This window comes from Amblyomma mixtum, chromosome 1 (assembly GCF_055824585.1).
Source record: "Amblyomma mixtum isolate Tamu chromosome 1, ASM5582458v1, whole genome shotgun sequence".
NCBI classification, from domain to species: Eukaryota; Metazoa; Arthropoda; class Arachnida; order Ixodida; family Ixodidae; genus Amblyomma; species Amblyomma mixtum.
This window is the reverse complement of record NC_143012.1, coordinates 242,745,989-242,769,383: the sequence shown is the minus strand read 5'-3', so window position 1 is coordinate 242,769,383 and position 23,395 is coordinate 242,745,989. Positions and strand designations below refer to the sequence as shown.

At 46.5% G+C, this 23,395-nt stretch overlaps 2 protein-coding genes across 2 annotated transcripts in view; both read right to left on the bottom strand.

Annotated features, from left to right (window-relative positions):
* Positions 1-11,903, bottom strand: part of LOC149371348 (cell adhesion molecule Dscam1-like) — a 64,154-nt gene extending 52,251 nt beyond the window's left edge. Inside the window, exons 1-4 of the mRNA XM_089579881.1 lie at positions 11,585-11,903; positions 9,737-10,090; positions 7,324-7,501; positions 6,263-6,492 (exon numbers count right to left, since the gene is read on the bottom strand). Of these exons, the coding sequence (XP_089436007.1) occupies positions 6,263-6,492; positions 7,324-7,501; positions 9,737-10,090; positions 11,585-11,903 (1,081 nt within the window). The remainder of the gene's footprint in view (positions 1-6,262; positions 6,493-7,323; positions 7,502-9,736; positions 10,091-11,584) is intronic.
* A 1,676-nt stretch (positions 11,904-13,579) lies between these two features.
* Positions 13,580-23,395, bottom strand: part of LOC149371347 (cell adhesion molecule Dscam1-like) — a 28,149-nt gene continuing 18,333 nt past the window's right edge. The window contains exon 4 of the mRNA XM_089579857.1: positions 13,580-13,749. Coding sequence (XP_089435983.1) covers positions 13,580-13,749 — 170 coding nt within the window. The remainder of the gene's footprint in view (positions 13,750-23,395) is intronic.

The following is a 23,395-nucleotide window of genomic DNA, read 5'->3' as shown; positions in this document are numbered from 1 at the left end:
GCGTGCGGCGGGAATTTTGGGGCCCTGTAAGTACACTTCGTACTTACGGGGCCGTAAGTACACTGCGTACGAGACCTATTACTCGCGCTACGGGATCTCCCAAACTGCTCAAGCAGGAGGGTCTTGTAGGTGCAAAATGTATCGGCTTTTCGTCCTACACCTCATAAGGTGGATTATAGCGTACACACAGTCTATTTTGATCTATTTCGAGTTCATTTTGTTTTGCGGCTCTTACCGTAAATTCGTCTTTTTTCTGCGGACAATAAATAAAATGGGTAAAATAACGCAGTAAACCGGACAAAAGGAAGAAAGGACATGACACGAGCGCTGACTACCAACTGGTTATTTTATTCTAGAAAAAGTATATAAAGGCGCAGGGCACAGGACGCACCCCCCCCCCCCTCCAAAAAAAAACAGAACAAAGGTTAAAACTTAAAAACCATACTGCGCATGCACATCACAGTCGAGTCGTGACGTCTTTTTCAACGAAATTCGAAGAGTATCTTCGATAGTAGACGGCACTCCCCTATCTCCTGGACCTCACACAATGCCAAGAAAGCCTGACTCCTTAACTACCAAACTGATAGATGGTGTAGCAACACGCTCATCTGCTTCCCCACTTAGAAAAACAAGTCTCCTGTTTAATCACTCTGATCGAATTTTTAGGGAGATGGTGGAGGCCTTTATGATCAGGAAGGATGCAGATGATTCACTTGCCACATAGCGCTAAAAAGACACGGACACACAAAGAGACACACAGGACGGGCGCTAGCGCCCGTCCTGTGTCTCTTTTGTGTCCGTGTCTTTTTAGCGCTATGTGGCAAGTGAACCATCACCAACTCGCACAAGCTTCTACTCTGACTATACTGATGCAGATGAGCGTGTTGCTTCACCATACATCAGTTTCGTAGATAAGGAGCCAGGCTTTCGTGGCAACTCTATAAGGTCAAGGAGATAGGGGAGTGCCGTCTACTATGGAATAAAGTCTTCGAATTTCATTGAAAAAGATGTCATGACTCGACTACGATGTGCATGTGCAGGATGTTTTTTAGCTTTAATTTTTGCTCTTTTGTTTTCTGGATTGTTCACTGTGTCCTGCGCCTTCATATACTTTTCCGAGAATGTAATAACCAGTTGTTAGTCGGCGTCTGTGTCGTCTCCAGACTTCCGTTTGTCCTGTTTCCTGCGCTGCTTAAGCAACCGTTACCACCTAGCCCAGTTTTATGTTCTCGTAAACAAATCTTTGCATTTTTTATTTTGTATAGCGATGTGCAAGAAAAAAGAAAATGCATATCACTGAAACCCTTCTGCGTTCTATTTTTTTTTTGTCCTGAACCCGTTTGAACCCGTTTGAACCGGTTCGAGACGGTCCGAACCGGTTCGAACCGGAACGGAATTGCCCTCTGGAGCCGAACCCGGAACTGAACCCGAAAGGCGTGAACCCGAACCCGAACCGAACCCGAAAAAATACCGGTTCGACACCCTGCCTGAAACTCTCTTCTTGCGACATTTTTGCAAATGCAAGAATTGCTGCGCTAGCAATGTCATAGCAAAAACTTTAAACCAATGACATTAAGCTTAAGATGCGAAACACGAAAGCAGTCGTTTCTCATTTATTTTCGCAAGGAAGTCCTTAACTTAAACATGATTTTTATGCTTTATTAGTGAAAACAAAATGTTGAAATTTTAGGCCTACCCAGTGTTGTGTACGAGATCCACCGCTATTGCTGGCGAGGGCTTTGGTGAATGCTCTTACGTTTAAGCAACAGGCAGCAGAAGTCACATTCCAAAGTTGGTCGTTCGACCAACGACGCCGTAGATGACTTGGTGGAGTGCCGTACCCGACATGCAGAGGTCATGGGTTCGTATTCCGCATGCGGCATGTAGCTGACTTTTCTTCTACCTAGTGTGGACGTATCTTCAATCGTTATACGAGAGGTAGGAGCGGGCAAAGATTCAAGGACATTACAAAAGTAAAACACCATTTACTGTCTTGTTTCATGCCTTATTTTCTTTGCACTGATAAAACATAGTATTAAACGCCGCACTATACCAGCTAACGAAACCGGGAACGTCGCTTTAGAAAGTTTTTCGCTTAACAGCTTAAACCGCAGTCACACAGGTAATCTCGGTCCCGAGGAGTCGACCGGTATTGACCTCAGTGTAGTTCGGGCGATGCTATGAGGAAAGTTCAGTCGCGATCGATCACGTTCATACTAGACCTCGTGCCAGCTTCTAAAGCGCTGTTACGCTTTTCGATTTCGGTTGAGGGAGGCTACATTCGTTCTCTTTGAAGACGCAGATGCAAGCTAAAATTGAAACACAGAAGATATTTTATAAATGTCGCAAAAGTTTTCAAGCGCAAGTGCAAAATCGCAAACGCAGCATCCGCGTGCACGGGCCGGTAATGTGGTGGCTTGTGCACCTTATTATAAGTTGCGGGAGCTGCGCCTCAGGTGCGAGATTTTTAAAGATGATTTGGTTTACTTGCCCATTTCTTTGCCACAATTTGGACAAATACGAGGGCATGCAGTGCCACCTGGCATTTAGCAAGTAAACTGATATACCGGGATTGGGTCGGAACGTGTAGCAGAATTGCTTTTCGGTTACGTTGATTTGTTCATTGGGGATCGGGCTCGACTGGGATCGTTAGTGGTCATGTTACAGCGGTATTCTGTAGCGTTTATGTCTTTGGTAGCGCCTGCATTTTAAAAATTGGTAAACTCGTTGTTCAGGAAAAGAAATGTCTAACATACCTTGGTGGGCACCTGAAACGCGCCGTAAGAGAAGGGAGGAAGGAAGAAGAAAGAGGTGCTGTAGTGGAGGTCTGCGGATTAATTTCGAGCACCTGCGGATCTTTAACGTGCACTGACATCGCAGAGCACACGTGCGGCTTTTGCGTTCCGCCTCCATCGAAACGCGGCCGCCGCGGTCGGGTTCGAACCCGTGTACTCCTGCTCGGTGCCTTAAAAGAACGTCAGTTTGGGCTAGATAGTGCATTATTCGAGACTGAAAATGCAATAGAACTCCAGCGAGACATACACAAGAAAGACTGATGCAGAATATTCGCTATCTTCATCTCAGTTTATTTACTGCCAAGCCAGCAAGTATATAGAAAATTTAAGGCATGCGCAAAAAACAGGAACACAAGGAATCAACAAAACCGTTCAAGATATGACATCTCGGTCTTGAAAATGCGGACCGAAGTATCACTTACATAATCTATTCCCCTCTTTTTTATGTGTAACGCTTCCAAAACCTCCCGTGCCTTCATATCTCCACTCTTGCCCAGAATCTTTATCTCCTGATGTCGTGGTTCACACTTCTTGCAGAGCTTGCGCGTTTTTTTTTTTCCTCCGCGCATGTCCTTCCGCATGGTTACACATGAAGCATTCAGCACTGTGCTGTGAAAGATGAGCACCTCCTAGTTGTTTTAGCGACCGTGCATGCTGAGCAGCATGGTCATTAACGCACTCCTCCATTTGGCCCACATAGGCCCACATAGCTACACTAAATTTACCATCTGACATAGCAAACTTTTTTCAGGATCTAGAGAGGTATGACAGGCGTAACTGGCTGGGTATCATTAAAAAGCAAATTTTTTTGCTCCCTTGGCTGTTCTATTTAGTAAACAAACTTTAGCTCACAATCAGTGCCGCTCTTACCAAAACTAACAACCACACGACACATGCGCCCAGCTAATAGATTTAGTTCGTCTTGTCGCGAGGAGTAGACCTTCTGTCATTGTTCCGTGTTGATATCGTAAGCAGCTGACACTCTTCCTGCTTGCGTAGACTAGAGGAGGCCTACAAATGCATCTCGCAGCGCCGGCGAACGGAGCTCGAAAGTACATTCAGCGATTTCTGTCATTTTAGTCCTGGAAACGAAATTACTTCCTAGTGAGATTTGACATCCCAGCTCCCATGTGGGCACGAAAGCTGCCCAGCGTGTCTGTGGCGAGACTCTTCGCGTTAGTACAGCATCGTTATCTCCGTGACAGTCTTCATTACGGTTGGTTCTTGCTTTCACTGGCTGTTTTCTATTTTCTTAGTTCACTGCATGCTCGTATTATTTTAACAAGAGCTGCTGTTTTTGAGTAAAGGGAAATGAGTTCATAGGGTCACGTGAGTTGTGACAAGTAGCTTTAAAAGCTCTAGGCACTTTCTTTCGGGGCTGCAGTAGCCTGAAGTTCACGTAACCCTCGCCCTTGTTAACACGCTTTGACGTAACCGGTATTCGACTATTACTTCCCAGGCGCATCCCACTTGGTCTTCGCATGAATCACCTAATTCTCAGTACACACCGCTCCCGCTATAATACGCGAGGCAGGCGATAGCTCTTGCACTCAATCAGCGTTGAAGCTGACACTATGTCTAATGCATTTATGTTTCAGCGGTAGGCGTTGTTAAAAGCTATAATTCTTGGTACGAGTACAGTAAGTTAAAAACGTAGTGCACGAAAAAAATACTTTTGTTTGACTTCCATGCTTGCAAGATTCATTTGGCAAGAACTAGTACACCAAGAAGAGGGTTGAATCTGCAGCGTTTGAAAGAAATCTTGATCTGGTTAAGTTTAGTGCGGTTCATCACTAACAGTAGTAATTATCATTTCATGATCTCTGTAATGCTGCGGGCTCAACAGGCGCCAACTTCAGAAATTTAGCTTTGCCATTTTACAGATTTCTCTTCACTGTCGTCGACAGCGCGCATTGATGGACAAGCTACAGCTTATTCGAATTACTATATTTTTTCTTTCTGTCTACATTTAGCCTAAGGCATGCCCAGCCGCCGCTGTGGCTCAGTGGTTATGGCGCTCGGCTGCTGTCCCGAAAGACGTGGATTAGATCCCGGCCGCGGCGGTTGAATTTAGACGGGGGCGGAATTCTAGAGGACAGTGTAGTGTGCGATGTCAGAGCGATGTCAGTGCACGTTAAAGAACCCCGTGTGGTCGAAATTTCCGGAGCCCTTCACTGCGGCGCCCTTCATAGCCTGAGTTGCTTTGGGACGTTAAACCCTCATAAATCATTAATCTAAGACATCCCCGAAGCTTATTTTGCCTATTCTTCAAGGGTTACAGCTTTTCATATATGATATGAGCGCTGAGAAGAGTGAGTAGAGCGAGGTGTCTGTTCCACATGGGGCTTTATGCGGCGGAAATCGTATTTATGTCAAAGCCGATGATGCAAGAAGACATGTAGTAGCCTGCTTAAATTTCCACTTAAGATAGCTCGTTCTTGCGTCTAGCGCCATTATAGCGCCACCCCTGCCTGTTGTTCGCGCCGGTTTGTGTGCGGATACAAAGGCAGTGTGTTCATCATCGTCAGCCTTACCATGTCCACTGCGGGACAAAAACCTTCTCTTCTCTTGTCCTGAGCCAGCTGTGGCCACTTTACCCCTCCAGACTTCCTACTCCCACCCACCCACCTACTCTCGCATGTCCACTGCTACACTTTCCTTGCGTTGGAGTGCACTCAGTTACCCTAAGTGAACAGCGGCATGCAGGAAGAAAAAAAAACAGAAGAGAGGCCGTCACGTTAATGTTCGTGCAGCCACACTGTACTCACAAGATGTGGTCGCGACATCTTTATGGTTAGCTCCCCTCTCTCTCTTGTCTCCGTTGTCCGGGGGACAATGCCCCTGGCGCGCCGCCCTTTATGCCGCTCATTTGCAACAAGGACGCCGTTGCTATCTGCCCCGTAAATTAGGCTTAACAAGTCATACGTGACTGCAGCGCTGTTTTTCGCAATAGATCTGCAATACATGGGGCATCTCTGCTTATATTTTTTCCCGCTGTCGGTAGAATTGCATAACCAGACCTGAAGTGCAGCCTTATCTCGGTGACCAGAACCAACAGCGCATTCTCTCACCAGAGCAGGATTTGGTCACCCTAGTGTAGTGCTTGGCCACAACCTTCTATGACCAAACCAACTGGAAGAAATGGGCTTAGTCAGGGCATGTAATGAGAAGGCAAGATAACCGCTGCTCCTTAAGGGTAACATAGTGGATTCCAAGAGAAGATAAGCGTAGCAGGAGGCGACAGAAAGTTAGATGGGCGGATGAGATTAAGGAGTTTGCAGGGATAGGATGGCCGCCACTGGCAAAGGACAGGGTTAATTAGAGAGACATGGGAGAAGCCTTTGCCCTACAGTGGGCGTAGTCAGGCTGATGTTGATGATGACGATCGGCAATCCGGTCTGTGCCTTAAATGCCCTTAGAATGCACACGCTCATCCCTGAACTGTAGCAAAGGAGGCGTCTACTCGCCTTTCTGCCAGACGATGCTCTGTATTGGGTGTCCGGCAACGGCGCAGTGCAGCCGCATGGTCCTCCCCGCGAGCGCCGTCACGTTGGCCATGGGGCGCACCAGGGGCCGGCCCAGCACGTTCAGCCGCGCCGAGTGCGAGGCCCGGCCGACGCCGTTGCGCGCCACGCACGAGTAGAGGCCGCCGTCCTCCACCCGCACGCCGGTCAGGTTCACGTAGCTGTGCACCAGCCTGTTATCACCACAGGGGCAGAAGAGAAAATTCCGAGGGTTTTCACGACTTACAACGAGAGAAACGAAAACAATCTGCAACGAGAAAAATCTACAGAGCTTAGCATTAGCCAATGGTAGATTTGCGCGTACTTCAAGCTTCCTTCAATAGTAGTAAGGTTTTTCAACATTTTGGTTCCTTCCCCTCTTCAATGCCATGCAAAAACGTTTTTCCCAAACATCTCTTCTGAGTGTCTGCAAGCCGCGTTTCACATATCTGTCAGCAGCTACAGCAATTTCTGATCGGGGCTCAACACTAAATCCTGTCCAATCCTTATCCTAGATATGCGCCATTTGAACCGACGACGTCAACAACAAGAATTCATTTACAAGGGTAGACGTGCGTGCTAGTTTGTGGTTCACGCTTCCTAAAACAGTAAAACAGACATGGACGCAGGCAAAGAACACGGGCGTGTTGGTCTGTGTGTCCCCTTCTGTCTGCGCCCGTGTCTTTTGCGCTGTTTCAAGGAACAGTTCACTGCCTGGTTACTTTCCTCAGTTGCTGGTCTCCAATATTTCAGCATTTTGTGTATGTGTTCTTTGTACCTTTAATGCTTAAAAATGCAGTTCAATAACAAGACGATGCAGACAAATTTACATGCTACAAAGGGACTTGAATATTGTCGCTGTCGTTATCCACCTCACTTCTTTTACAAGTCACCTATTCATATCATCACAGGCGTACGTGCAATGCGGACTTAGATGTGTTTTAAACGTCAACTTGAAGCCTGTATTCGGTGAAGAAAAACAAATTCTGGAGTAAGGACATTGGATGTTACGTTCTAGAACTTACCGTTCGCCGCTGACGTAGTCCCCGACCCGGACGTGATAGTGTTCAGGTACGGGTGCTCCATCCAGAGACCACGTGACCTGTGGCAGGGGATTCCCCGAAGCAGAGCAACGGAGAGAAGTGCTGCTCCCGGGTCGCACTTGGCGCTCAGCGAAAACGTGCTCCAGCACAGGGGCGTCCTCTGCGCGCCAGGGAAGGGGTCGCAATGTGGAAATAGCTTTTTTCAAAGCATCTCTCATTTCATCCTGATTACCGTGCCAGTATAAAGTGGACATTCTTCTCGATCAGCGAAGTTATACATATAAGACGAACTAAGCTAAAAGCTTCTTTAAAACTTCAACTGTTAGTTGGACAATTAGCACAGCAGTGTTGCGATATAATTATTCGTACACTCCTAGCTGTTTTCAATATTAGAGACATTTAATTTAGGGTTACCTTATAGGTTACGCGCATAGGGTAATAGCGGGGAGCCAGTGCGCAGGCGCACGACAATGACACCCCACCCTCCGGTTATTGTCCTGCGCCTGTACACTGACGCCCCGCTAGTACCCTATACACATAAACGATAGGGCTGCCCTATTCTGAAGATCCCTATATTACCGCTGCTAGGCTCCTTCCAGCAGCGATGCTCGAAGTGTGAAATTTTGGCAGAACATTTTGTTTTGTTTGGTGCTCATAGCGAATGCTGAAAGTACAGGGTCTGTTCTGAAAGTAGTAGGACTGGTTTTTTCCTGGGCGAATGGGCTGACGAGAGGTGGTCTGCGCGTGCAGAATCGTTGAAGGGGGATATTGGGAATGCTGGGGAAAATCGGCAGTCGGCTCTCGGCCGTTGAAGAGAGGAGGTCGCTTGTACTGTGAACCCCTGTCGAAACGTCTCGTCACGCAGAATCGTCGAGCGTTTACTGGATCAGCGATACGCGATCAAATTTTGAGTAAATCTTGGTAAAACGGGCAAAGAGACTCACAACGTGATTAAGGAGGCCTACGGTGACGCTTCTATGGGAAGATCAGGTGTTTTTTGAGTGGCACAAGCTGTTCCGAGAAGGTAAGGAAAGAGTGGAGGAAGACGACCGCTCCAGACGCTTTTCGACCAGCAAGACCAACGAAAATGTGTAGCGAGTGAAAAATTTACTTAACAGTGATCGTAGAATGAGTATCAGAATGATTTCTGATGACTTGAGCATTCCTCAAACCCAAGTTTTTGAGATCGTGACAGAAAACTTATCCATGAGGAAAGCGTGCGCGAAGTTGGTGCCGGGAGTGTTGTCAGAGGAGGAAAAGGCCAACCGGTAAGATCTTCTTCATCACGTGAATGAGGACCCCGATTTCTTGCGCAGCAGAAGGCGGCAACGCTGCCTCAGCCCCCCTACAGCCTCGACTTGGCCCCGCGAGACTTTTTTATATTCCCGAGAATAATATCGACGCTCGAGGGGAAACATCACGGATCGGTAGAGGTGGTTCAACAGGCCGTGACGAGGGAGCTAAACAGCATTCAGGTCCAGGCGTTCCTGGAGGCGTACGAAAAGTGTAAAACTCATTGGCAGCAGCGTGTAGGTGTAGAAGGGTGCTACCTTGAAAAATTGTAATCGTTGGTACCATTCTCTTGAATAAATTTTGTTTAAAAAAATGAGTCCTACTACTTTCAGAACAGACCATGTATTTTGAGTGACTCGAGTTCTGAAAGTGGTAATCAATTTCGCAAGGGCTCGGAAGACCTCTTGTGTTGACTCCTTACCGATGAGGATTTTAACTCAGAGGCCGTTGCCCTTAAATACATTGCAGACAGGGTACATGACGGAGAAGATACAGTTATCTGCACTGCGCGAGTTTTACCGTTCTAAGATGCAGAATGCGCTACGAAGCACGCTGTACAGGATGGAATTGGTCAACCGATGATCTTTTTACCATGCACAAAAGCCTTAGCTCAAGGAGGTTTTTGCAATTCGCCTCTAGATCTTAATGGGAACAACCAATTTTTCTATGTTATTTTGCATACTTTTTAGTAATTTTATTTTATTTTTATAAAAGCAATGGTCCCTATCTCGTATCCATCACTAACGCGTCAACTCTGAAGCATAATTTCATAAAAGGATTACAGATTGCATTCTCTCTTAGGTGCCCTGTCTGCCGTCGACATGCTCTCATCGAATAGGGCCATATAGATAACGTTTCTTCTCCAGCAAGTGAACGCGGCCTCAGGGCGACAGCTTGATACAAGAGCACCAGCGAATGTTCAGTGCGCAGGTATATTAGATAAAAGGGAATTTTCTATACACAGATTTCTTTTGTAAAGGGGGAGTTTTTTGTGGCTGTCTTCAATTCTACCATCTTCCCTACTGACATGGCACTCATGCTTTGCGAATGCAAACAACCAAATGACCGAAGCTTAACGCTTACAGCTAACAACTTAACGTACCTCCAATGACCAACTGTGCAGATCCTTGAGCGGAGTCCCTCTCGTTGTAGACGAGACACTGGTACATGCCCCGGTCCTGCCGCTCCACGCCAGTGATGTGAAGCAAGTCCCGAGAGAGGAGCGTCACTCTCGACGTAGGATTTCCGTGGCCCGACAGCAACGGCTTGCCGCTGCCGCGAGGAGCGGAATAGGACGGCGTTGACGCTGCCGAGTACGAAGACGACGACACGGGGCGGCCATTATGCGTCCACAGCACGCCTTGCACGGGGTGTCCGCCCACTCGGCAGCTTAAGTTGGCCCCTCTGCCTACGTCGACCACTTGCGCTGACGGCTCGATGCGCGCAGACAGCGGCACTGTAGGTGGGAATGAGCGCCGATTAATTCTGAAAATTGCTCCAAAAGATTTTGAATTTCTTTATCCTCAAAGAACACAAAACAGAGTGGGTTCAGCTCATTACAGATGTTACCACCTGCTAGCAAAGTACAAGAGGAATAAAGTAGAGAAATAACAAAGGGCGGTCCTGCCGTCTAAACACATGAGATTGGAACGGGGGAGGCCATAGGGAGGGGCCCTTATATGAACAACTTTTCCAAGTGACGGTTGGGTGGCCGCTCCTGTTTGCACCATGAATTTATTACTCTCCTCGTCAAAAATATATGTATGCGTTGTAGATGCACGATAGAAAATGTCTCTTTTAAAGCCGCCCATGATTGTTGATAAATTAGCTATCTTATAGTCCTTGGTTATTACCTTTTGTTCCTGAGCATTTTGCTAATAGTCCGAAATATATCTACTTAGCATTGGCGAGGCTATGACTAATAGCGGAGAAATGCGTGACCAATTGATAGATAATTATTAGGGGTGTGCGAATATCAAATTTTTCGAATACGAATCGAATACGAATACTTGGTTCCGAATATCGAATCGAATATCGAATAATCAAGGACAGCTAGACGCATTTAAACACTACAAAACATTTATTTAAGCACCCAAGAACATCACAGTTCAACTATCAGTGATGAAATGAGCACAAAAGGTGTGTGTGGCTGCACAAAAAGTATCAAAGTCTCCAACATTGTTCTTAGAAGAGTGGAAATAGTGGAAATATCAGAGAAGATGGCTAGTACACAGCATTGATCAAGGCTAGCTTCCCATAAGCACAAAAGCGCGTTGCTGGGATGAACGTAAAAGGTTGTCGTGAAGGAAAAACCGGCTGCTCCACATGGTCAGGCCGAAGTAGTTCCCTTCTAGCTGAAACGACTTCTCCAGCCAAAGAAAATGCCCTCTCAATTATCACTGAACTGACACGTATTGCGAGGTATTTCGTGCACAGCTCTGGCTATACCAGCTTCGCATGTATAGCCACAAAGAAGTTCACCAGCGCAGTCAGCTACTGCATGGCCCAACGTTACGCATTGTTCTGGGCGCCTCCATGTTGTTATGTCTCTGTCGATAGCACTTGCGGATCGAAATGAACGCTGGTGCTCGCAATAGAATATTCGGCTAGATACGAATATTCGCGTCGTGTCGAGTATTCGAAACACCACGAATACCTGTATTTCGAATCGAATACGAATACTAAAAATATAATATTCGAATTATATTCGAAAATTTCGAATATTCGCACACCCCTAATAATTATTATTGCCCTACGCCAGTGGTGGTCTCTTCATTTTGGCACTATATAGCCCCCGACTACACACTCTTTCCTTGAGTACGAACTGTTGTGACCTAAGCGGTAACCGTTTGTCTGTTCTCTGCTCTATACAACCTTTCTTATTTCGATTCCGTGACTTTCGATAATCTAGAAAAGTGATCATGGAAGCGATCCCAGCATAACAACGCACCGGTCACAAGTAGATCGATGTGTGCCTTCTCCTCTCCGGCCGAGTTATTGGCCACGCACAGGTACCTGCCGCTATCCTGCGCACGGGCCGCGCGCAGCAGTAGCGCTCCAGGCAGTACCAGAGACGCACGCTCGGAGAGCTTCACGGACACCAGGTCTTCGCCCGCGCTCATCGAGCCCCTGCTGAGTGTGTGGTCCTGGTCGCTGTTACGGGCGGCTCGAAACCAGTGGTACCTCGGGGGAGGGTGTCCCTGCGCCAGGCAGGGCAGGATGGCGCGCTCACCCTCCTCCACCCGCACGATACTCCTGTACTCGGCCATCCGTGGAGGAAGCTGGCTGTGTGGCTCTGTGTAAAAAAAAAAATGAAAACGGGCAGAGGTCACAAAAAAGCCATGTAAAAGGCATAGGCGGACAGTAACTACTAATGAATTACGCGGTTCATCTCGTGGATTGTTTGCCTAAAAATTAGTTTTTGGTTGGTTTGGTTTGGCTTGGTTTGTGATTTAACATCACAACATTCAACGAACAATTGCAACTTTCATTTCACTGAATCATTTGAGACTAATGATTACACGGAATGTTTGAAAATTTCGCCGTCAATAAGAAAATGGTTAGTATGAGGAAGTCATCGTTACGTTCTCTTGGATATAACTGAAATTAGTTTCCTTCATGCATTTTCACGCCCCAAAGCGACTCAAGCTATGAGGGACAGCGTAGTGGAGGGCTGCAGATAATTTCGACCGCCTGGGGATTTTGCACTGATTCACGCAGCACACAGGCCACTAGCATTTCGCCTCCACCGAAATGCAACCACCGCGGCCGTCTTTTGGGTTAGCCGCCGAACACCATAACCACTGCAACACTTCGGCGCAGCGGCTAAGAATCACTTCCAGATGTGTGCATGCAAAAAAGATAAGCTCTAACTCATTTGACATTGTCAACTGCATTGAAAATCGATTTGAAACGATAGGTTTCATTCCCTGAAATGTAAGAAATCAAAACCTTTATTTTTAGCCTCGCCATAGGCTTTGAACCGAATGCTGAGGCGCGGCGACGAAGAGAAGGTTGAAATCCTCTGCGTCTAAAGGGATCTTCAGAGATGGTAAAAAAGTAAATCGAAACGTTTAAAAAAGGCATTCAGCTACTTTTCCTGCGAAAGTTATGATTTTATGCACAATATTTTTCATTTTGTACGTTTAGCGCCTCCCAAAATGCGACACTTGCTTGTTTCCCTACACCCTCAAAGTTTTTGTTGGTATTTTTCTCTCTAGATCCAATACACTTATTCTTTTTCCCTTGTTAAAGCATGGAATTCACAAAATAAAAAGATGCATGAAGGTTCCATATCACTTCAATATCGGGATCGTGCGCATTGAAATTCAAAGACACCGGAGGCGGACAAAATGGAATTTAAACAATTCCACAAGGATTTGTTGAAAGAAACTTCCAGGCGCCCTTTAAACTGTTATTTCTATTTATAAGTAGTACCTGAGCCCTACTAGGGTTTGCAAAAGTGAATCCGTTTGGAATCTGGAATATTGCATCATTTGCGATATGAAAGCAGGCAGAAAGAAATAGCGCGCGCTTCTGGGAACAGAATGTTCTTCATCGCTTCTTGGCGTCCGAAACGGTCTTCAATTTCAATCTGTTAGACTTTCTCAGTTGCAACATGGGGTTCAACAGCCCATCTGTCAAGCACGGTGCCGTCTTTTGTCGCTCGGAGTAACGACAAGTTTTCATCTACAGTGCGACACCGATGAATAACCGCGGGCAGTAGTACAAGCCATCCAGAATTCCTTTTCGAAGGCTTGTGGCCGGATCAAGAAGGTATACGCTATTCGTAAGTGCGAAATTATTCTTCGCGTGGATGTAGTTCAGAATAAAAAGGATAGTAACTGGTGCTCGAGCACTCCGGCGAGTGGGGCGGTTTTGCTTTCTCCACATGGCGTTGAAGCACATAGTCCAAGCACAGCTGCCATGCGAATTCGATGGCGCTTTAACAGTCGCAGGATGGCGTCATTAACGTGGCCTTGCGGTGGCCTGTCGTCGGCAGAGCGTAGTGATCAGTGTGCGTCAGAGTGCAGTGGGTCAGTTTGCAGCGTGCATAGCGCGCCGGCAGCCTCTGCAGGCTTTGGTCGAAGCTTTTCACGAAGACTGCGACGTCCACTAGATGCATAAGACAAGATTGCGACTTGATGCCTTCCAGCACCATGTCCATATTCGTTAAAGAGTTTATGTGCAGAGCAAAGGCCAAATGACGCGAGCTTAAACTTCTGTAGCCTGTCCAGCTTGGAGAACTTTGCCAGCAGCGGCTCTTGGGACACACCGACGAGAAGTGCTTGGCGTCTCTCTCTTCAGTCCCCGGTAATTCATGCGCTACCTAGAGTGGCGCCTTCGTTTTTCAGCAGTACAGCTGATGCCACACAAAGGTGCCTCGAGGCCTTAATGATGTCGTCGCGAAATCTCTTTTGCACTTGGTCTCAGATGGCTTGTCGCTCTAGCGATGACACATAGTATGCACTCTGGCTGTGAGGACTGACGTGTTTGTCAGTTACAATACGATGTTTGACAAACGATGTTTGTGACAGCTGGGCGAAGGAGAAAAATAAAGGCTGCGACTAGGAAGAATAGAGCGAATCAGGTCTTGTCTAATCAAGGACAGTGATGGGCTGATCTGTAAGGTGGGTGCGCAGTGTTGTTTAGACGAGCTGTCGAAAGATCGGTCCTCGCATTCGTGTCATCGCGTCGCACACTGGTTTCGAAGTCGAGTCTCGGCTTTGCCGGGTGTGGAGGTCGTGGGTGGCGCTTATCGTCTTTACAGTCGGCGTCGTTGCGAGTTTGCTCAATATTTGGGCCTCATCTTAGTGTCTGCTTTCGTCGACGTTGAATTACCTTCGTTGCTTCGGCGCGACGACACCTCTGCTCTGGAGGTTGCTTTTTTCAGTTTACCCTGCAAGGGCTGGGAGACCTTCCACAAGCAGACTCTTCGCCGGTGGAGGCTGGCGACGCGAAGCGCCTGGCTGTAGGCGACGGAGGAAGGAAGTGACGGCTTTACACGTATTCAAACTGGCGCAGACAGCTGTCTAACTCAAGCGGCCGTTCTCCTGGTCGTGGTATCAATGCGTCAATGGCGAAGCCCTAGAATTCTTTACTCCCACACTAAACCACTGCAATAGCCAATAATCCGACGAGCTGCCAATTGTTCCCGTAAAGGTGGTTAGGCTGGATAGTATATATTCCCTTGTTTTTGTTTCTTTTTTTAGGGAAACTTAAGAAACCGCTGTCATTTATCTTTCCATGAGCTTAGATCTTTTGTACTCTATCGTATGGGCTGGGGCGCTTTATTTTTTATTGCTTTAAGTCCGCGCCAACTTACAATTTCTTCGTACAGCTGGCTGTGCGATAGGGGGTTATACCATGGCATGATTTCTTTTATATACTTTTATTGGCCGCTTTAATAATAGTGCTGACACTGATGAAAGATATGAGCGGTATTCTGAAATGGAACCACAACGAGGATCGTCATATATTCTCCGGACGTCCCTCTTAATGGGGATTCAGCGTCGCTCACAGGCTGGATGGGAGGGTGCTAGGGACGCTGTTTTGTCAAGGAAGGGTGTGCACAACGAGGGCTTGGCGTGGTTTGGCTGGGTCCGTGACTAGACAGTGCAGCAATGTAGAGCGTAGTCTAGAATGCTTCCCCAGTTGCCGGTCTGTTTTTCTATCCCAGTGCATGCTGAACTTGACCTAGGACGATGTGCATAAGGGTAACTACTTGAGCCTGTGGCGACAAGGGAAGCGGCGATTTAGATACCGAACAATTTCCCAAACAATTTCCTGCAAATTATTGTTGCTGGTTGTCGTATTATCCGTATGGCTGAAGTGAAGACCTCCAGCTCCCGGTTGTTTTAGCGGGTGCGAAAATCAGAAGCTGTTTCAGGTGTGGACGTCTCCTTGGATAATTCCTCGTCAGTCTTCGCTAGGCTCCACCATCGGGGGCATGAGACGTTGACGACCCAACGCCTCTATTCCGTATGACACGTGGATGATTTGACAGCGCGGATGAAGCCATTGACATTACAGAAAAACTCGCTTAAAATTAGGAGCGTTTACTCAGCTAAAGTGTTCCCGAAAATTAACGAAACTCGGCGATGGCGACGGCAACAAGCAAGCTCGGTGGTCCTACAGAACACCACTCAATACAAAAATAGCATTTCCCATTCGCAATAAGAGGAATAGAAGAACGACAGTAATCTCGAACAACATAGAAAATTAAATGAGCATTTATGAATTTTAAGAGCGCTTTGGTGCCTTCTTGATTTGGAAACAAAATGCAAATGCGCCGCGGGCGATAAGCAGTGCACAAAATTAAATGTCAGAGATAAGAATGAATGCTTTGAGGTAGTACTATATTTTCTCCAACAGGCTGAGATGTATCTTTAGAGGGAAAATTGAAGGAAAAAAAGAAATGCGTATCTCTTTGCTACAGAACATAGAAAGGAAACACAAGGTCGGGAGGCTATATATTATGGGACGGGCCTCAAGGTGGGAGACAAACGCGGTTTTGGGAAATCAATGGTAAAAATGAAACAGTACATCGGAGACCTACAAGGTGGAGACGGTCCGGAAGAACCACGTTAGTGCGTACACGGATTATAGCAATGAAGATTGGTCATACCAACTAGGAGCTTAGAGAGAAGATGGACATTTTTCTTGATTTATTTCCTATATTGTTGTTTGGTGCGGAGAGGTCTGCTGCTTTGTCTAAGGCACTCATATTTATCTTAAGCCTATTTAATAAAATGTTATAGCAGTATTACATGCTGACTGTGAGAACTCTCATGCGTAAACATTTTTTTTACGTATTTAATGGATATCCACATTTAGGAGGATATTTAAGTTATGTAGTAACTATTCACTCCACACCTTTGCGCCGCAAAGCGGGCCTTTAGAGGAAAGCTATAAGTTTTTGGGATTCTTCGTAGTAAAAAAAAAAACAAAAAAAACATTAGTCATGGTCCATAGAACAAACCCGAGACAAACCGCCTGCCCAAGCCGTCGCTCTATTAACTGAGCTCAATACCATCGGCTAGCATTTGGCACGACTATGCCTGACTGATAAAAAACTTGAAGAGGGAGCGCTGCAAGTACATAGCATTTAAGGAAGCTGTCCATGGTAGAACGAGTTTCATTTACGAGGGCATTCACTAATTAGCATCGATCATGGCGGAACTCTTCTACAAAAGGTAGATAACAAATAGTATTATCAAGTGATAGGTAAATAACGCTTTCTTGTTACCGGACAGTGAAGCAGCTGTGCACATCCCCTGCGCACGCTCACAGCAACAGATGCCTTTCTGTCAGCGCATAAAAATAGCTGCCTAAAAATAAAATCTGACGTCCCATACTTGTCGCATTGTCACAAGGACGTCTCGGGAGAGGAAAGACGGAAAATTGCGTTTGCAAAAGCATCAGTATTCTAGTTGCGCCGCAGACTTGTCCCCACTGCCTTGTACACTCAGTGAGCCAAGAATGGCAACACTCGACAACCCGAAATGTATGACTTAGTGGCTGGTGCAATTAAAAAAAAATCGGCGACATTTAAACTCCGTCTTAAGGGCATGACACGAAAGCTTTAATTAAAGCATCCCCTCACCATCCTGGGAACCTCTTTGCGTATCACTTCAGTGGCACGTATGGTGTCCTTTTTCTTTCCTTCTAATTTTTAAATTGTTATTTCTATTATTCTTGACTTGTTGCTAAATATGTGAAACGAAGTTGTCGCTTAATGCTCATAAACTGGCGAAATGAACGAACGTTCCTCACTGGTAGAGGGGCAGCGCGTCCGGCTCACTACACAAGGGGAAGCGATTTGAGTGGCGCCACGCCCACTTTTCTCTTCTACGGAACTGCTTTTCTTTCTTCAGAGGCACTGTATACGAACCCGGTATACCATTGCAAAATTGGGCAGTGGTGTCATCACTGTTGCACTATGTGATCGTTTTGGGGTGTTTGAATTACTCGAACGAAATGATGTAGTGGTGAAGACACCACCCTCTCGACAAAACACAATCTTCTCGACACGCCAACAACGACGGTGGTTTCTCCGCTCAGCGGGACCTTAACACTATCGCGTTAAAACTGGCGGTTGATTATACAATTTGTTGCCAGAAATCCGCGGCAGCACGTTGTCTACGCTCGCCTCCACTTGCGCTTGGCGATTTATACGCGCTGCTTCTAATTCGGCAGCTCGCGCAGCTTCTTTCACGCTTCGCTTCCCTTTCAGCCGCTCGCATCACTGAGTCCTGACGCCTTGCTCTTCTGGCGTATTCCAAAGGGAAATCCAGGGCAACTTTTCTTGCTCCGGAAAACAGAAGGGCGTGTTTAAATGAGTGCTTTGGATTCGGATCCCAAGCTGTGACTGGATCGCGAAGGATAGCCATGCTATTTCGACGATTTTAGAAAGCTGCTCTAGATCACTGATTGGTACGCGCCATTGGTCATGTAGGAATCGTCAAAAATGACACCTCTTGGCTCCTACTCAAATAATGTTCCGGCAGCGGCGGAGGAACCGCGCGTGCTCCTACAAAAGCATGGCCCACGACCGGTTTGGCATGGAGAGAGCTGTAAGGTGACTAGGATGGCGGAGATTTTTAAGTGCACTAGTCGGCGCCTGACGGCCGTACAATTTGTGGCGCGTGTTGCGCCACTAGCGGCGAGCCGTGCAAGCCGGTTCCCACTCCCTCCATGCCTTCCCCTCGCACTTCCGCAGCGGAACTCTGGCGCGAGCGCTAGTTGAGATCCGTCCGCATGGGGCGCTGTGGTAGTTACAAGGACGCCAGACCACCGCGACTTTGACGAAATGGGGCCGTAATGCTGTCTCATAAAAACAGAGGTGGCTTGGAAGCCTCGGAGAGGCTCGACGCGGTAGCTCACAGGGAAAAGTTTCGGGATGGCGGGCTTTTACAGACCGGTTAATAAACTGCTTTCACGGCATTGAGCAGGAAATCCCCAATACAAACTAGCACCCTAGCAAGAAACGGTATAAGTGGTGAAAATGCGTGCCCTTTAGGCAGTTTTCACGATAAGACTAATATGTATTCGAGGCTTCTCTGAAAATCGCTTCAGTGGTGTATGATTCTATATATAACTATATTATTGTCGAAAAAATAGTTCTTAGGTGACAAATGGACTAACTATTTGAAACTCTGCAAGTTCTGTGAAACGCCCGATAGGGTGCTAGGGTGCCTATCGCAGCATAAGGAATTCACTGAGTTGTTTCACGAACACTTAATCTTCTAATATAATTTGGCTCGTTTTGTCCTTCTTTGCGCGTTTTTGTAGCCAGAAATCCTGAATTATCGAGGAAAACTAAGTTGTAGCATATTTTGTTCCGTAGTAACATTTTTGGCGGTTAATGCACTCAAAAAGGAACTGCAAGCTTAGCGCGAGATAGTAACTAAGGGATAAGAACAGTGTCAAAAACGAAAATAAATGTGCTACATCACAAAAGTCTCTTGTTCCACCGATGAGCACCATCTCTATCGCCATTCCAAGCTTTCCCCTTCGGAATGCTGACCACCACAGCATCGTGACGGCTCGGCTGCTGCGTGTCCGGTGTATAAATGTGCAACGCGCAGCAAGCGCCATATCCAGGAGATCTTCGAAGAAAATTGGCCAGATACGGCTGCTTCGCCCCCGCGTCATCAGAACCAGCAGTGTGGAACGCGGAAAAGCATTGAGAGCCTCGGCTCTCACGAGACCAGAAGTCGGTCGCGCGGCGGAGGTGGCGAGGCGGCTTTTCAAAGTAGCGCACTGCGCGAGCGATCGCTTCAAGTGCCCATTAATTAAACGACCGGTTCGCCCCGGCAGCCCATTATCTGTAATGCCTCGCCCGTCCACTAGATGGAACATTCCTTCGCCCACTAGCAACTCGATGGGAGTCTGGAATCGAACTCAAATGGCAGCTCCAACGGACGTTAACAGCATCTCACGATGTGTTCGTGAAATCGCGTGTGTGTTCGCGTATGTGTGTGTGCGCCACGTGATATTTTCGACCGACACTTCTACAGGCAAATTTTAATGTTCCTTGGTTTTTCGCCGGGAAGTTTCACCAATATCTGGCGCACCAAGCCTGCTTCAAATGTGGTGAAATGAGCTCTAGGTATCGTGCCGCCTATATTTTGAAAACTTCTGTGACCTACTACTTTTGGTTTCATGCTTGGTTCCGAATATGGGAAGCCTTGAAGCTGTCTTTTACGCACATCGACCTCGTACTTATATATTCTTATCCTTAACCATAAAGTAGAAGCTGTTTTCAGTTTTGCCTCTACACTGGCTCAGTGGTTATGGCGCTAGGCTGCTAACCCGGAAGATTCCAGTTCGATCCCGGCCTCAGTGGTCGAATTTCGATGAAAGCGAAAATTCTTAAGGTCTGTGTACTGTGCGATGTCAGTGCACTTGAAAGAACCCCACGTGGTAAAAATATCTGTAGCCCTTCACAGCGTTAGTTGCTTTGGGGCACTGACCCCATAAACCAAACTAATTTCAGTTTTACCCAAAGAACGTAACGATGACTTCCTCATGGTAGCCATTTCATTATTGATGCAAAAATTTGAAACCTTCAGTATAATAATTACTGATAACTTATTCATTGAAATGAAAGTTAAAATTCGATATGTTATCAGAGCTAAGGGATTCAATGAGAACATGAAGTTCTTAAGGGGATTTTCCTCCTCCTGTGAGTGGCGCCATCTCTGAGGAAATTGCCGAATTCACAATTAGCAATATAGTGCAGTTTTGCTATAAAGGAGGAGCAGAGAGGGAGCAAGCAGGACACTTATTTTTTCTTTATTTAAGAAAGTCATAACAAATTGAACTGACCCAATCTGGACAAGAGCATAGCATGCTTTTTTTTTATCAGTCGTTTTTTCAAAGGACGGAATTTGTTAACTACTCTTGATAGAGTACTATCAGCATCGAATGAAACGCGAACAAGAAAACTGAAATAGCAGAACAAAAACACCAAGGTGTTAGCTCCTGGAGAGGAAGCACAACCGAGGTTGAAAACACTTCTGAAGAAGAGTCTTTGCGCCTTCAAAGTTAAAATAACCGAAGCAAGTATTGAGTTTCGCCTGGCTAAAAGCTTTGTATTTTGCTTTTTGTGGTTGAGTTGTCTTGTTCGCGTTTCATTTCTTGCTGATGGTACACGGTTGTATGAAAGCAAAAAGCTCCAAACGTTCTTTTATAGAATGCGTGAATGCAAAAATTCCCTACTTGATCCATCTCTGCAGAGAGAAACACTTTACCACACTTCCTTATTACGTTAACCTCACCTCAGTCTTTACTCTTGCCCCGGCTGTTACGAAACCGGAGCGAAATGGAGGGCTGTTCCCGTGAGCTAATGCGGCGTCCGGTTAGCAGAGATTTGAAGATCAAGCGATAAGAGCATGAGGATATCCGCTGAGACAAGCAGGTCAGTCGTATAATTTTATAGTAATGATCAGCCGGTAAGCATTTAGCAGTTAAAGAAACTGCCTATCTTGCCGAACAAGGCGTGGGAGGCGCTCTGGTATGTAAACAATTCCTGATCAACACAAGCACACTCTGCAATTGTAGGATACGACATAAAATAATACTTATAAGCAGCTTTGCGAATAAGTACGTAGCACGTAAGGAAAAAATGCTATGGAATGAGAGCCCATACCACAAAAAAATAAAGTAAAATTTCTGAAACTGTCAAAGTGGAAGTCAGCGTCAATGCCGTCAGATTTTGATGCACAACTTAGTCAGCAAACTGTATAATAATTAGATGAGCGAAGGTTCATGTTGCCCGTCATTTAATTTACAAAGCGTGGATGAGAGGAGAGTAGATGGGTTCCGTGGAAAATGTGTAGGCATATACCATACTTGGGTGGCCGGAACTTTAGCATGTTGAGCGTGCGTTTGTGGATAAGACTGTTGGAGAGAACTTGTCGAGATATCAAATGACAAAAAAAACGCTACTTAATGACCAAGTGTATACTTTATTACAGAATCCAGACTCAAAACCTACCTGCAAAGCTGTTTTCTCCCCCCCCCCCTCCCCCGGAACACACCAACCAACCTCCTCAGACCTACAATTACACCGATGTATGCCGTTGTTACCCGGCCGATTTGCCGTGAGCCAAACGTCATTCTCCCCGCACCCGCATCCCGAGTGGTGGAATGCATTAAAGCATAATGCACGAAAAGCCACAACTGTCAGAGCTAGCTGCACTCTTCTGTTGCAAGCAGCTTTAAGAAAACAACTCTGAACGCTAGCCACAGGCTTTTGCACCGACAAGGCAAGCGACTGGCTTGCCACTTGCGTTTCTTTTTTTAGACTTGTTTGAAATTTCGCCATCCACAGGGCTGTATACCCTACGTCGCAAGAAATGTGCCGCGAAACCTACCAGTAATGCCACAGCAGCGTAACGAGCCCACGCCAAAGCGCATCGGAGTGAACCCCCCCCAAGTCCGCAAGCCTATGTCTCCTCTCCCACAATGGTCCGTTTCATACTAACCCAGACGCATACGCCAGCGTCGGGCGTCTGCGCGGGCAGCTTTCCTAAATGCCTCCACATATCTCACCCCGAACGAGCTCTGTCCTTTTGTTCACCACGCGAGTGCGGTTTCCGGTGCGCGTGCAAACCTTCGCCCCCTTTCCTCGCGCACTAAAGTTTCTGCACTCTCTTTGTTTTTGTTTTCTCTTTGTAACGGGACTGCGCAATCACTCCACTCATTTCTGCTCCGTTTATTCTTTCGAAAATAGTGAAATTACTATGGTTGGAGTTAACGCTGTTTACCTACTGCCATAAGTGGACGCGCAAGCAAGTTATCAAACTCCCGTTTCTGAGCTTTTAGCGGAGCTTTTAGGGGCCGCTTCTTGCTATGTAGTACAGTGTGGTCACGTGATTACTGTTCTGGTCAATTTCAGCTTCATTGGAAACAGACGCGTCCTTGAGAAACTTAAATTGTAAGAGCTACCGCTGCTAAAAAATAGAGAAATTTAAGAACACATGAACACGCAAAACAGAATTAGGTAACACCAGAAGGCGGAATTAAACATGGCTGCCTTTTTGTTGTGTCACCACCGCGGAGTCGCTGGACTTTTTCATGGCATACCATGACGCCTAATACTTTTTTTACGCAGTGTTTTCTGCTCTACCTTTGCACAACAAACTAGTAGCCGGGGAGTGGCTTTAGGCTTTCTGAAGTCCGTCGCTTCTCCCTAGCCCATGTCAGTCTGCCTATGCCTTTTGCCACCTAGATTTTAAGTAATCTTGCGCAATATCCTGCTCTCGCGAGCTGCACAGTGTACAAACCTTCGTCGTTCCTTCGATCGCGTCACGTCCACATTGACGAGTACCCTGTTGCCTGCATTCTGACGCCAACTTATATTATTATCGGCACTAATCGCTTGCCGGTTCACTGTGACAGCTTTTAATGACACTCAGCAATTTCTTTTACACTGCAAAAGAAAACCAAATCTAATGCTGCCGTGTTTTAAATATCGAAAACATGAGTACATCCTCACGAACGCGTTAACTAAGCTTGCGTTTACTGGGCACCGTATTGCACGAAAGGAATCGCTTTCGTAGTTATAACAAACGAATGCTTGAATCAAGCCGCGCCTATGCGGCTCAGTTACCTCCGCTGAACAACACATGCTCTTATTAAATTAAACGGCGCATTCTTTTATGTGTTTTAGTTTCAACCAACGCTGCTACTTCTCTTTTCTAATGGTGTCGCAAAGGCCTGTACAGCTAAGCAGCCAGGCTGGTCTGCATCG